General features: G+C 50.0%; 1 protein-coding gene across 2 annotated transcripts; it reads right to left on the bottom strand.

The window, feature by feature from the left end:
- Positions 1–2364: 2364 nt before the first annotated feature.
- On the bottom strand, positions 2365–9283 carry LOC146753615 (rho GTPase-activating protein 32-like). Of its 2 annotated transcripts, none has more exons than XM_085530635.1 (14): positions 8653–9283; positions 7724–7795; positions 7255–7377; positions 7065–7142; positions 6799–6880; positions 6385–6528; positions 5865–5967; positions 5572–5704; positions 5000–5079; positions 4785–4892; positions 4379–4518; positions 3702–3894; positions 3197–3342; positions 2365–2877 (listed from the first exon to the last, which is right to left on the bottom strand). In XM_085530635.1, exons 1-14 carry the CDS (start codon positions 8749–8751, stop codon positions 2453–2455), a joined length of 1926 nt encoding a protein of 641 aa, XP_085386761.1. In that variant the 5' UTR covers positions 8752–9283; the 3' UTR covers positions 2365–2452. The 2 variants fall into 2 exon arrangements, with proteins under 2 accessions (XP_085386761.1, XP_085386762.1); XM_085530636.1 differs by lacking the exon at positions 8653–9283 and adding an exon at positions 7923–8219.
- Between the last annotated feature and the right edge of the window lie 1852 nt (positions 9284–11135).

The raw sequence follows: 11135 nt of genomic DNA, 5'->3' as shown, positions 1-11135 counted from the left end.
TGTGATCTCAAGCGATGTGGGCCTGGCAAAGAGCAGGACCAGGATGCTCAACTTTAGAAGAGCTGACTTCAAGCTTCTCAATGGAATGCTGGCCAAGATCCCCTGGCGCGCTGCCCTCAAAGATAAGGACGTTGAGGAGAGCTGGCTACTGTTCAAGGATGCCCTCCTGGCAGCACAAGAGGTCTCCATTCCCCTGATTAAGAAAGTGGGCAGGAGAGGTAGAAAACCGGCATGGCTCAGCAAGGACCTGCTAAGAGAACTGAGGGTGAAGAAAGGGGTGTACAAGCTCTGGAAACAAGGCTGTGTCACCCGGGAAGAATACAGGGATGCCGTCCGAACTTGCAGATGTGGGATCAGAAAAGCCAAAGTGCAGGCAGAACTGAACTTGGCGAGGGATGTGAAAAACAACAAGAAAACCTTCTACAGGTACATTGGCCAGAAGAGACAGGCCAAAATGGGCGTACCTACTCTGGTAAATTTAAAAGGAGAAATGGCTTCAACAGATGAAGAGAAAGCTGAGGTGCTGAATGAGTTCTTCACCTCGGTCTTCACTGGTGGCCAGGATTCTAGTCTTTTTCACGTCCCTAAGTCTTGCACCCCCATACCTCCATGTGGGGACCAAGGAGGTAAATCCCTCCCCACTGTAAGGGTAGAGCAAGTCCGAGAGTGCCTCCTTAGACTGAATGAGTATAAGTCTATGGGGCCAGATGGCGTGCATCCCAGGGTCCTGAAGGAGCTGGCTGAGGTGGTTGCTGAGCCGCTCTCCATCATATTTGAGAAGTCGTGGCTGTCAGGTGAGGTCCCGGATGATTGGAGGAAGGGTCACGTCACTCCCATTTACAAGAAGGGGAGCAGGGACGACCCGGGTAACTACAGGCCGGTGAGTTTCACCTCTGTGCCTGGGAAGATTATGGAACAGATCCTCCTGGACAACATGCTTGATCACATAAAGAACAAGCATGTGATCCGAGACAGCCAGCACGGCTTCACCAGGGGAAGGTCATGCTTAACTAATCTTGTGGCCTTCTATGATGGAGTGACGGCGTTGGTGGATGAAGGGAAGGCGACCGATGTCATTTACCTGGACCTGAGCAAGGCCTTTGACATGGTCCCCCATCACATCCTCATCTCCAAATTGGAGGGAGGTGGATTTGATGGGTGGAAAACTAGATGGATAAGCAATTGGTTGAAAGGCCGCAGACAGAGGGTGGTGGTCAATGGCTCTATGTCCAGGTGGAGGCCGGTAACGAGCGGCGTCCCTCAAGGGTCTGTCTTGGGACCGGTGCTCTTTAACATCTTTATTAATGACATCGATGAGGGAATGGAGTGCACCCTCAGCAAGTTTGCTGATGACACCAAGCTGAGTGGTGCAGTCGATACGGTGGAGGGAACGGATGCCATTCAGAGGGACCTTGACAGGCTGGAAAGCTGGGCTCGGGTGAACCTAATGAGGTTCAACACGGCAAAGTGCAAGGTTTTGCACTTGGGCTGGAAGAACCCCAGGCACCTGTACAGGCTGGGAGGAGTTGTCCTTGAGAGCAGCTCGGCTGAAAAAGACCTAGGGGTCCTGATAGATGAGAAACTTAACATGAGCCAGCAGTGTGCTATGGCAGCCCGGAAAGCAAATGGGATCCTGGGCTCCATCAGGAGAGGGGTGGTCAGCAGGGATATGGAGGTGATCGTCCCTCTCTACTCTGCTCTTGTGAGGCCCCATCTGGAGTACTGTGTCCAGGTGTGGAGCCCTCAGTACAAAAAAGATATGGAGATTTTGGAAAGGGTCCAGAGGAGGGCCACAAAGATGATCAGGGGGCTGGAGCACCTCCCCTATGAGGACAGGCTGAGGGAGTTGGGTTTGTTCAGCCTGGAGAAGAGAAGGTTGCGGGGTGACCTCATTGCAGCCTTTCAATACCTGAAGGGAACTTACTCCTAGGAGGGGAGTAAACTCTTCGAAAGGGCTGATAATAGCAGGACTAGGGGAAATGGTTTTAAGTTGAAGGAGGGAAGATTTAGGTTGGATGTTAGGGGAAAGTTCTTTACTAGAAGAGTGGTTAGGTCCTGGAACAGGCTGCCCAGTGAGGTTGTGGATGCCCTGTCCTTGGAGGTGTTCAAGACCAGGCTGGACGGGGCTCCGGGCAACCTGATCTAGTAAATGTGTATGTTTGGTGGCCCTGCTAGGCAGGGGGGTTGGAACTACATGATCCTTGAGGTCCCTTCCAACCTGGGTAATTCTGTGATTCTGTGATTCTATGGTTACAGTGTCCCTGCACGCACCCCACAGCCAGAGCGTTCCAAGGTGAGCTGCCTTGATGTTTCTTGCACTCATCCCAATCTCTGCGAATGAAGACTCAGAATTCAGTCAAGGCGTTGATTGAGCACACACGTGCCTTTATTCAATAGTAGAAAAAAGGGGATGTGAGGTGTGGCGGAATGATGGGACTCATCCTCTGTTGTCTCACGAGAGTGTCTCAGAAGTCGTGCTGTTGCCCTCTGTAGCCTGGGACTCATGGTTTGATTCTACATCCCCCTCCAAAATGTTTGGCTTCTCCTCGGTGACGCTGACCTGAGCCTGCATGATGGTGTTGCTGTTGGGGCACTCGGGTTGTGCTTGGGCTGCGCCGTCCTCGAAAGGCACTGGGTCACCATCAAAGCTGGTGCTTGTGGTGTCTGGCAGGCTCAGGTCAGCAGATTCAGCAGGTATGGGATGAATTACGGCTTCAACAAGGATGACATTATTCTCTTCGTCGTTGCTTTCGTATGAAAGTCTGTCACTTGAACTGCAGCATCCTGTGCTTCCTAACACCTCTATACTGATTGAAGCACAGGATGCTGCATCATAATAAGTGCTGCGTCCTGGCGTTACACAAGGACTCGATTCACCTACAAAGGAACAGATGCACAGCGGTTAGTGTCGAACATTCACAAGATGAATCATGAAAGAGGTTCTTGCCATTTGGCTATGTAGTGGTGGTGGGCAGAAGCAAATAGGCTTCTAGCAACAGTGTCACTGCCTTGAAAGTGATCCTCATGCAGGCCCAGCTCTTGTGTTGACAAGAGACTCATTTGGGAAAGACAGGGGTCAACCGAAGATGTCAGGCACGGGCTTGAACACCAGAAAAAGGTACAAGCCCACTCAAAGCATCATTTCTACCTGTGTTGCTGACAAGCAGTGTTTTGAAAGCTGGATTTGCACCCTTACCTGCCAGTACCACGACTTCAGCTTCAGAGGGCTCCCTGGCGCTGCTCTGCAGTTGGTGTTCGGCCACACTGGATGGTCTGTGCAGGCAGAAGCACGAACACCAACTGCCAGCTGCTGACTCTGCCCTCCTACTGGGAGAACTTGTTCTGGAGAGAGAAAACAGAGCATGCTGTCAGTCATGGTGCAGGGTGAGGGAAGAGCTGCACCAAGCCCTTGCCAATAGTTGCCCATTCCCGGCACTGTCTGCTTTCTGCTGAAACACAGCTTAGAAACACGCTGTTTCAAACAGCAGAGGATGCTTCCATTCCTACAGCTCAGCCCTCAAGTCCTGCTGGCTACATTCCTCTCAACCATGTCAATCGAGATGCAGAGCATGTGAGTAAAGGCTCCACAGCTGGACAGGACAGGAGCTGGCAGGCTCATATATATATAATGGACAAATATTTAACCAATAAAACCCACCCAACCAATGAAGATAGGGGCTGGAATGGGAAGTCCTCTTTACCTTTTAGATGGAAAATCAATGACAGTGTGGAAGGCCCCCGGTACAGCTGCGGGGCCTTCCTCCACTTCGATCTCACTGCTCCGAGTCGCAGTGGGAGAGCTTCTCTGGCCGCTTATCTGAGCCTGTGCCTCCTGCAGCGTGAGCAGCTTTGCAGCAGGAGACACAGACTTGGGCCCAGCCAGAGAACTGTGCCCTGCAAGGGAAAACCACAGGTAAGACGGAGGATCAGAAAGCAGCAGCACAGCCATCCCAGTTCTGCATTTCTGTCAGACTTGCATATCAGAGCCACTCACCGAAGAGGAGCTCAAAATAACCGTGTGCTCAGAAGTATGCTTGTGGCAAAGGACACAGTCATAATTAAGAGCAGCTCTCTGTATCGAAACAGGCAAACAAAAAGCCTAGAAAAACTAGGGGGCAGGGATCTCAGAAAGCTTTGCTGCCACATTACAATCAAACTTCACCTGCATGAAGAACACCTAAACGGCAGTGACAGTTTTCTCCATGTAAGGTTTGGGTTTGGACACACTAAGGATCCAGCAACAGGGTGCCATATTCTAATCTAACCCCGGAAGCCTGCTGTCTCCTCGACAGCAAAATAATTTTCAAAGGTCTTGGAGAAGACCAGAATTGGATCAAGGTTTCAGATCAACATCGAGCTAATGGAGGAAGATGCTCACCCTCTCCCACGGCTGGTGTAGATTCGGAGCAGAAGATAACATCTGCGTGGCTGATGATAAACTCCACAACATCTGTCTGTGTCTGCAGCTCCATGCAGGCAGCTTCACTATTGGAGCAGGCTGACTGGCTCTGCTGGGATCTGAAGAAAAGGCAGATCTTACAAGTCATTTCCCCAAGATCATTTCCCCAAGTCTGAATTTCTGTAGCCAAAAACTGTCAAGATGGGCTCTGGAGACTTCCGCAGTGGGCAAACAGCGATGCCACTGATGAAATTCTCCTGGATGATCAGGGACACAGCAGTCCCAGCAAAACAAGTGAGTAGAAACTGTCATCTAGAAATTGTGCCCCTGGGGTTGGGGGAGAGCAGAACTAAGCATCGTGTTGAAACAGAAAAAAGAAGTTTACCTTAAGAGGTTTGGAGCCCACACTATCGCTAAATTCTTAGCGTCCATGTTTGTCACGGAGCAGTTCCCTGCCAGATTTGCCAGATGTTTCATTAGGTACTGCAGAGTCCTGGAAAACAAGAGAGGCAGATGTTCAGCAACAAAAAGCAAGCCGTGCTGCAGTGCACAAAACAAACATAACTTCATCCAGCTCAGCAGACAAAGCGCAGTACTGACCTGTAGTGAGGAGCGGGCAGCTGCTGGATGGCATCCTTCATTCTGAGCACCCGCTCCTCCTCTGCAGCACCAACAGCGTCCTGGAAAAAGGCAGGAAGGGATTCAGACACCAGTCAGGCTGGAGAGCTGCCACAGGTTTGGGAACAATGGAAACAGCGCGCTGGTGGTCAGCACCGAGGCAGACTCGATGCCTTCCAAGAGGCATCAGGGGAACACAGCAGCACGCAGCCTGTGCCATCAAGGCCAAGCAGTGCAAACTCTGAGGTCTTTACAGCCTCATTGTGGAGCACAGCTCCTCACAGCACGCATTCATCTACAATTTACTATTAACCCCATTCTACCAATAGCTGGGGAACAACAAAGGAAAGGGATTTCTCACTAGCATTGTGAATAGCTTAAATAAGCACCTCCTGGCACTACAAGTACCATCAGTGAGAGGCAGGATGTGGCAAAGACATGCCTCATGGGGCTAACAGAAAGAAGACCTCAGAGCTGGGGCACTGCTGCAACCACTAGCCAGGACGCCCCGGGAAGAGGTACATATCTTTACCAAGACACTGCCCTGAGCTTACCGAGAACTTGTCATACAGCTGGTCGGTTAACAGAGGGTTTGGGAGCTCCCTGAAATACATTTTACACAGGGAGCTCACGCTGTGAATTTCTCGGACGCTGAGCTCGGGAACTTGCTCCGAATCAAATTCATGGCTGCAGAGAAGGAAACAGAATTGGGCAGAGGGCTTTGAGAAAGACGAAAACAAGTCCAAAGCCACACAGAATACAGTCAAGGAAAGGAAGGGGTTCCTCTGAACGCCTGCAGCATGGCACGGGCCCCTACTGACAGCTGTGTCAGTCGCAGCACTCTTACCGTAGTCGCTGGATCCTGGACGCCACGCCGGACAGGCGGTATATCCCCTGCACTACGCCATGCTGCTCTATGAATTCAGTGCAGCTCTGCAGGACCTGGGGGACTACAGAACAAGAGCCAGCAGTTAGCTCAGCTTCTTAAGTCCTGTTTCAGGCCGCGCCCTTCTCACATCCCATCCTCTAAGCCCAGCCGGGCTACCGCTTGCTTCCTCCAGAGAGGAGAAAGCTGGCAGAGACAGCTGTAAGGAAACTGCACAGAGATGTGTTCTTGGCTTTCCAGAAATGCCACGACATATCAACAGCCTGGAGAAAGTAAGTCTGGCAAAGCCACAGACACTGCAAGTCCCATCACAGCTCCCTCAGGAATCGAAAGACCAGAAGAGCTACAAAAAGGATGCAGGATGCACTTTGTGGCCAGAAGGCTTCCTGCATTTTCAGACTGAAACAATTGCTGGCTATGATCCCCCTTTCACCTTTACATGCCCAACGGAGGAAGATGTCAGGAATGGGCTGTTCCTTACCATCACGGCCAGAGCGCAGAAGGTGCTCCCCCAGGTCACACCCAAACACCCCTTCCTTCTTCGGCTCCGGCTCCGTTGCTCTCCTGGAGCGGGCCGTCACCAAGGAGCGAAGGAAGGGGATGAGCTTGCCCCGTCTCCTTGGCACTGCACAACAAAACAAAGAAACCAGTTCATTTCAGGCCTGGCTCGGTTGGATGAGGCTGAACATAATGCATTTGACAGGCCATGTAACAACGGGAAGAGCATTCCCAACAAGGACACGCAAGAACAGATTTTCCCTATTCCTGGAGGTGCCCAAGGAGCTTAATGCAGTACTCTTGCTAAGCTTGCTGAACTTGGGCATTAACGAACCCCCTTAAAGCCACATTCTGACCCCATTTTACTAACCCGCATAATCAAACGTAACATATGTACCTGGCTTTGGCAAGGAATTGACCAGGGACTCGGGAACTTTTCCACTGATGAGTTCCACGCACTCACCAGGGAAAGATCCAACCTGTAATAAGAACAAAAAGACAGGTGGGCATTAGACCGAACCCAGAGTGAAAGGGAAGGTCCTCTGACACCGACACAGGGCAACCATTTGCATCCAGAAGCCATCCTGTGCAGGCAGAGCAGCTCCAACCTGAGACTCCTGACTCTACTAAAGTTGTGCTCTCTAGTCACAAACGTGTGCCTACCTCAAAGCCACGCTTGCCTTTCCAAAAGGGGCTCAGCTCCTTTGGTGGCGTAGAAACAATGCTCACCAGGTCTCCGACCTGCAAGAGATTGAAACGTCAATCCCACATTCAGCAAATCTGGTAGGAAAACACATCTCAAACGACTGCCTTCTTCTATGCATGACAACAAGGAATGCCTCTAACTGCTTACCTCAAGGGAGAGCTCACCCGGCCCCTGGGCGACGTAGGACTTAATAACATGGGCTGCCGCAATAGCTGGAACATTAATAGATGACACAGCACGCTCCAGCTGCGGCTTCCGCATGTTATCAGCCTGCAAAACAGAGAACAGACCGTGGTCAGGAGCTGCGGACAAACCAGGAGGATTTCAAGGTGAGAAGCACATCTGCAGAGAAAGCTGCAGTAAATGCACTCCGTCCTTATCAGGAGCACTTCAGAAGGAGCTGCATGTCTCATCACAGTTATTTCTCTTCCTGGTGTGCATTGCCAGGCCATGCAAAGATGCATCTCTCTCTACCCAGACTAATCAGCAATGGCACTGGCGCAGACAGCTGGCCAGGCCCTTTTTGGCCCATTCTTTCCTGCAGGAGAATACATCTGCAGCTCCTTCTAATGGCTCAACACAGGGAACAAAGACCAGCCACAACTTCATACTGTACCTCTGTCGCCGCCACCTCTGGCTCACGGCTGATCCCACTGCACGCAGCACCCATCACAGCAAGAGTGAAGAGCTGGAACAGAGCAGAAACACACTTCTGTTTTCTCTATTCACACAGCACAGTATGGACACATTTCCTCAGAACTACCCTTGCATACCCTGTGGCAAAACCATGCGGGGGGAAAAAATATGGCACGTACCTGGCAGTGAGATGACCTCAAGCTATCTTCACACACGACGGTGTGAAGAAAAAGGCACTAAAGTCACTAACTAAAGGCACTAACTAACTAATGGCACTAACTAACTAACGAACAGCACTAACTAACTAACGAACCGCACTAACTAACTACGAATGGCACTAACTAACTAAAGGCACTAACTAACTAAAGGCACTAACTATCTAACGGCACTAACTAACTAACAGCACTAACTAACGGCACTAAAGGCACAAGAATCACAACGCAACCAACCACTCCGACCACTAGCTCACCCACAAAGGAACACAGAACGCACCGCTCCTCCCCTCATTCCAGCCGCTTATGACATCACCAACGGCCAACAGCCTGGTCCACCATGACCCCCCACAAGGCGGGGAGCCAAGACCACGTGGTCACATCTGATTCCAACACGGCACCACAACATTCCAGGACTCAGTGTGGGCTTGGAATTCTATCCTGGTGTGGCAGCGCAATGGGAGGTGTTAGGGCACAGCTGAAGAGCTGACAGACAACGGACGTTTCCAAAGGAGGGTGCCAGATTAACTCTCAGCATTCTCTTGCGGGGCTCTTAGGAATGCTTCAAACCCATTTTCACTGCCTAGCTCATTTCTAGAAAGTCCAGTTGAGAAATGCTCACTTTGTCTGGGGAACGCCTCTATGCATCATGAATGAAAAATAAAATAAAATGGGCACGCGACCCTATGAAACTTACCTCTCTGCTCTTGTTGTCAGCCAGACACCTCAGATGAGCATGACGTGTCCCTGCTCCTGAATGAAGATCCACCCAAGTCTGTGTTCCTCTCTGCTCCATCTCTGGGTCTAAAAGAAACACAGACAGAGATGATTGCAAGATCCTTTGTGCAGACGAAAGACACGGGTGCACACGAATTCTGTTTAGCAAGAAATACTACAGTCCCAATGGACTGCTGTGGTAGTACTTGAATCCTCATTTGGGGCTGGAGCTCAACAGGTCACACATCAGAAATAACACAAAGTGCATCTGGAAGACGTGTCTCAAAGCCCAGAAAATCCAACACGGGAGGGGGCTGGACAGTGGACCACAAGTGTCCATTTCCATTGCAGCTCCCTGTAGAGAACAGCACCAATCAGCAGGCGTGAATCAATTCATTCACAAGCTGCACAATGACTCTGTTCTTTACATGATAAAGTAACACACAGAGATTCCTGACCAAAAAGTTGGGAGTTAATAACGACCAAAGAGGTTCCTGTTCCTATGCCTCATCCTCTCACCCCAACTCCTGGGTGATGCCCACAGGCTTCAAGTCAGCTCTCAAATCCATTGAACTCCAGTCACAGAACTCCATCAAAAAGGATGTCACACATGTGACACTTACATACATTTTGCATCAGAAACAGTGACGCCAGCAGGAGCAGAGAGGTGACTGTCCCCCTGTACTCAGCACTGGTGAGGCCACAACTCGAATTCTGTGTCCAGTTTGTGGCCCCTCACTGCAAAAAAGACACTGAGGCATTGGAACGTGTTCAAAGAAGGGCAACAAAGCTGGTGAGGGGTCTGGAGCACAATGGGGCCATATGAGGAGAGACTGCAGGAGATGGGAATGTCCAGCCTGGAGAAGAGATGGCTCAGGGGAGACCTCATTGCTCTCTATAACTTCCTGAAGGGAGGTTGCAGTGAGCTGGGGGTCGACCTCTTCTGTCATGTCATTACTGATAGAACTAGAGGGAATGGTTTCAAGCTGCGGCAGGAGAGGTTGTGGCTGGACATTAGGAAATATTACTTCTCAGAAAGGGTGGCCAGGCACTGGAATGGACTGCCCAGGGAGGTGGTGGAGTCACCCACCCTGGGGGTGTTCAAGGAACGTCTGCAGAAAACCTTGCTGAAATCCTGACCTCTGCCACAGGTGGCTGAGTGACACAAAAGCTGTGTCCTTGGTTCCCGGCCTTACCTTCTCATGCCGTTCATCTTGCTCTGCAGCTCCTGTTCTGAATAGTCTTCTTATATTCCCATGTGATGTACCCTGAAATACATCATTTAGTGAGTCTGAACAAAACATAAGACATTAATTGGAACTGTGAAGAAATGTTTTTTGCACTTTACTTGGAGAATGTTCCATGCTATACCTTCTTTTCTCAATTGTAACACATGATTTTTTATAAAAAGAAACACAGCAAGTCAGCTTTTCAGTGTGCACATTGATGAAACTTGGTGAAATACAACTTTAGAAAAAGGTAATTTGAAAATTTAAATATTCTTATCAGAATCTCTGCTATTAGTTACCGTTCCCATGTTCTGATTTGATGATGATTCTCTCAGAGCTGTTTTGTCACTCGCCACCTCAAATGCACTTCAAGTGCTTTAGGAGCATCACTGGAATTTTGAATAAACTCGATATATTTTAGCAAATCTGCTACAGATGCATGACTGAAGTACTTTGGAAAAATTTAATCTTGATTGAACGCTGAACAGTGTTATTTAATTATAATCCAGGTAATTAAATTAATTAAACCAAGGGAATCACCTCCCAGTCAGTCAGCTCCCATCAGGGAAATCGCTTCCCTGCCAAGCAGATGCAACCAACACAAGCTGCTACATCACTCTAGGGCCCCACTGAATCTTCCCAAGGGGTCTCTAAAGGCTTCCCTGTTGACTTCTGGGAACCTGGGAACACTCACATGGAAGCCAGTGCCACCTAATGTGCCCCAGAGGTCTCTCAGGGCCCCGCAATTAGCTCTACAGACATCCAGACATGCCCCAGAGCAAGTATGTGTGCTGTAGGGAGCCCAAGAGACATTCCAGAGCACCCTAGTACTCCTCAGTGAGCTCAAGGGTTCTTCACCTGTCTCTAAATATGCCCTATTGGACTTCGTTTTCTGTTCTGGAGCCCTCCTTGGTTATCAGCTTTGCTTTCTCATGCCATTTATCTCACTCCACAGCTTTTGCTCAGAATATTCTTTCTTGCATTCCCACATTCCAACAGAATCACAGAATTGTAGGGGTTGGAAGGGACCTCTAGAGATCATTGAGTCCAACCCCCCTGCCAATGCAGGCTCCCTACACCACGTTGCACAGGTAGGTGTTCAGGCGGGTCTTGAATATCTCCAGAGAAGGAGACTCCACCACCTCCCTGGGAAGCCTGTTCCAGTGCTCCGTCACCCTCACCATAAAGAAGTTATAGTGCACATTCATGTGGAACTTCCTATGCACAAGTTTCA

The sequence above is a fragment of the Coturnix japonica genome, chromosome Z (genome assembly GCF_054131305.1).
Source record: "Coturnix japonica strain WE chromosome Z, WE-NBRP24, whole genome shotgun sequence".
NCBI lineage: Eukaryota > Metazoa > Chordata > Aves > Galliformes > Phasianidae > Coturnix > Coturnix japonica.
This window is presented reverse-complemented; position numbering and strand designations above follow the sequence as displayed.

Excerpts from the sequence above, each read along its gene's own strand:
- LOC146753615 (XM_085530635.1), bottom strand. The coding sequence starts at position 8,751 with ATGGAGCAGAGAGGAACACAGACTTGGGTGGATCTTCATTCAGGAGCA. Across the intron at positions 5,080-5,571 it reads AGCTGTATGACAAGTTCTCG|GACGCTGTTGGTGCTGCAGA; the intron begins GTAAGCTCAGGG and ends GCCTTTTTCCAG. Across the intron at positions 4,893-4,999 it reads CTGCCCGCTCCTCACTACAG|GACTCTGCAGTACCTAATGA; the intron begins GTCAGTACTGCG and ends CTTGTTTTCCAG.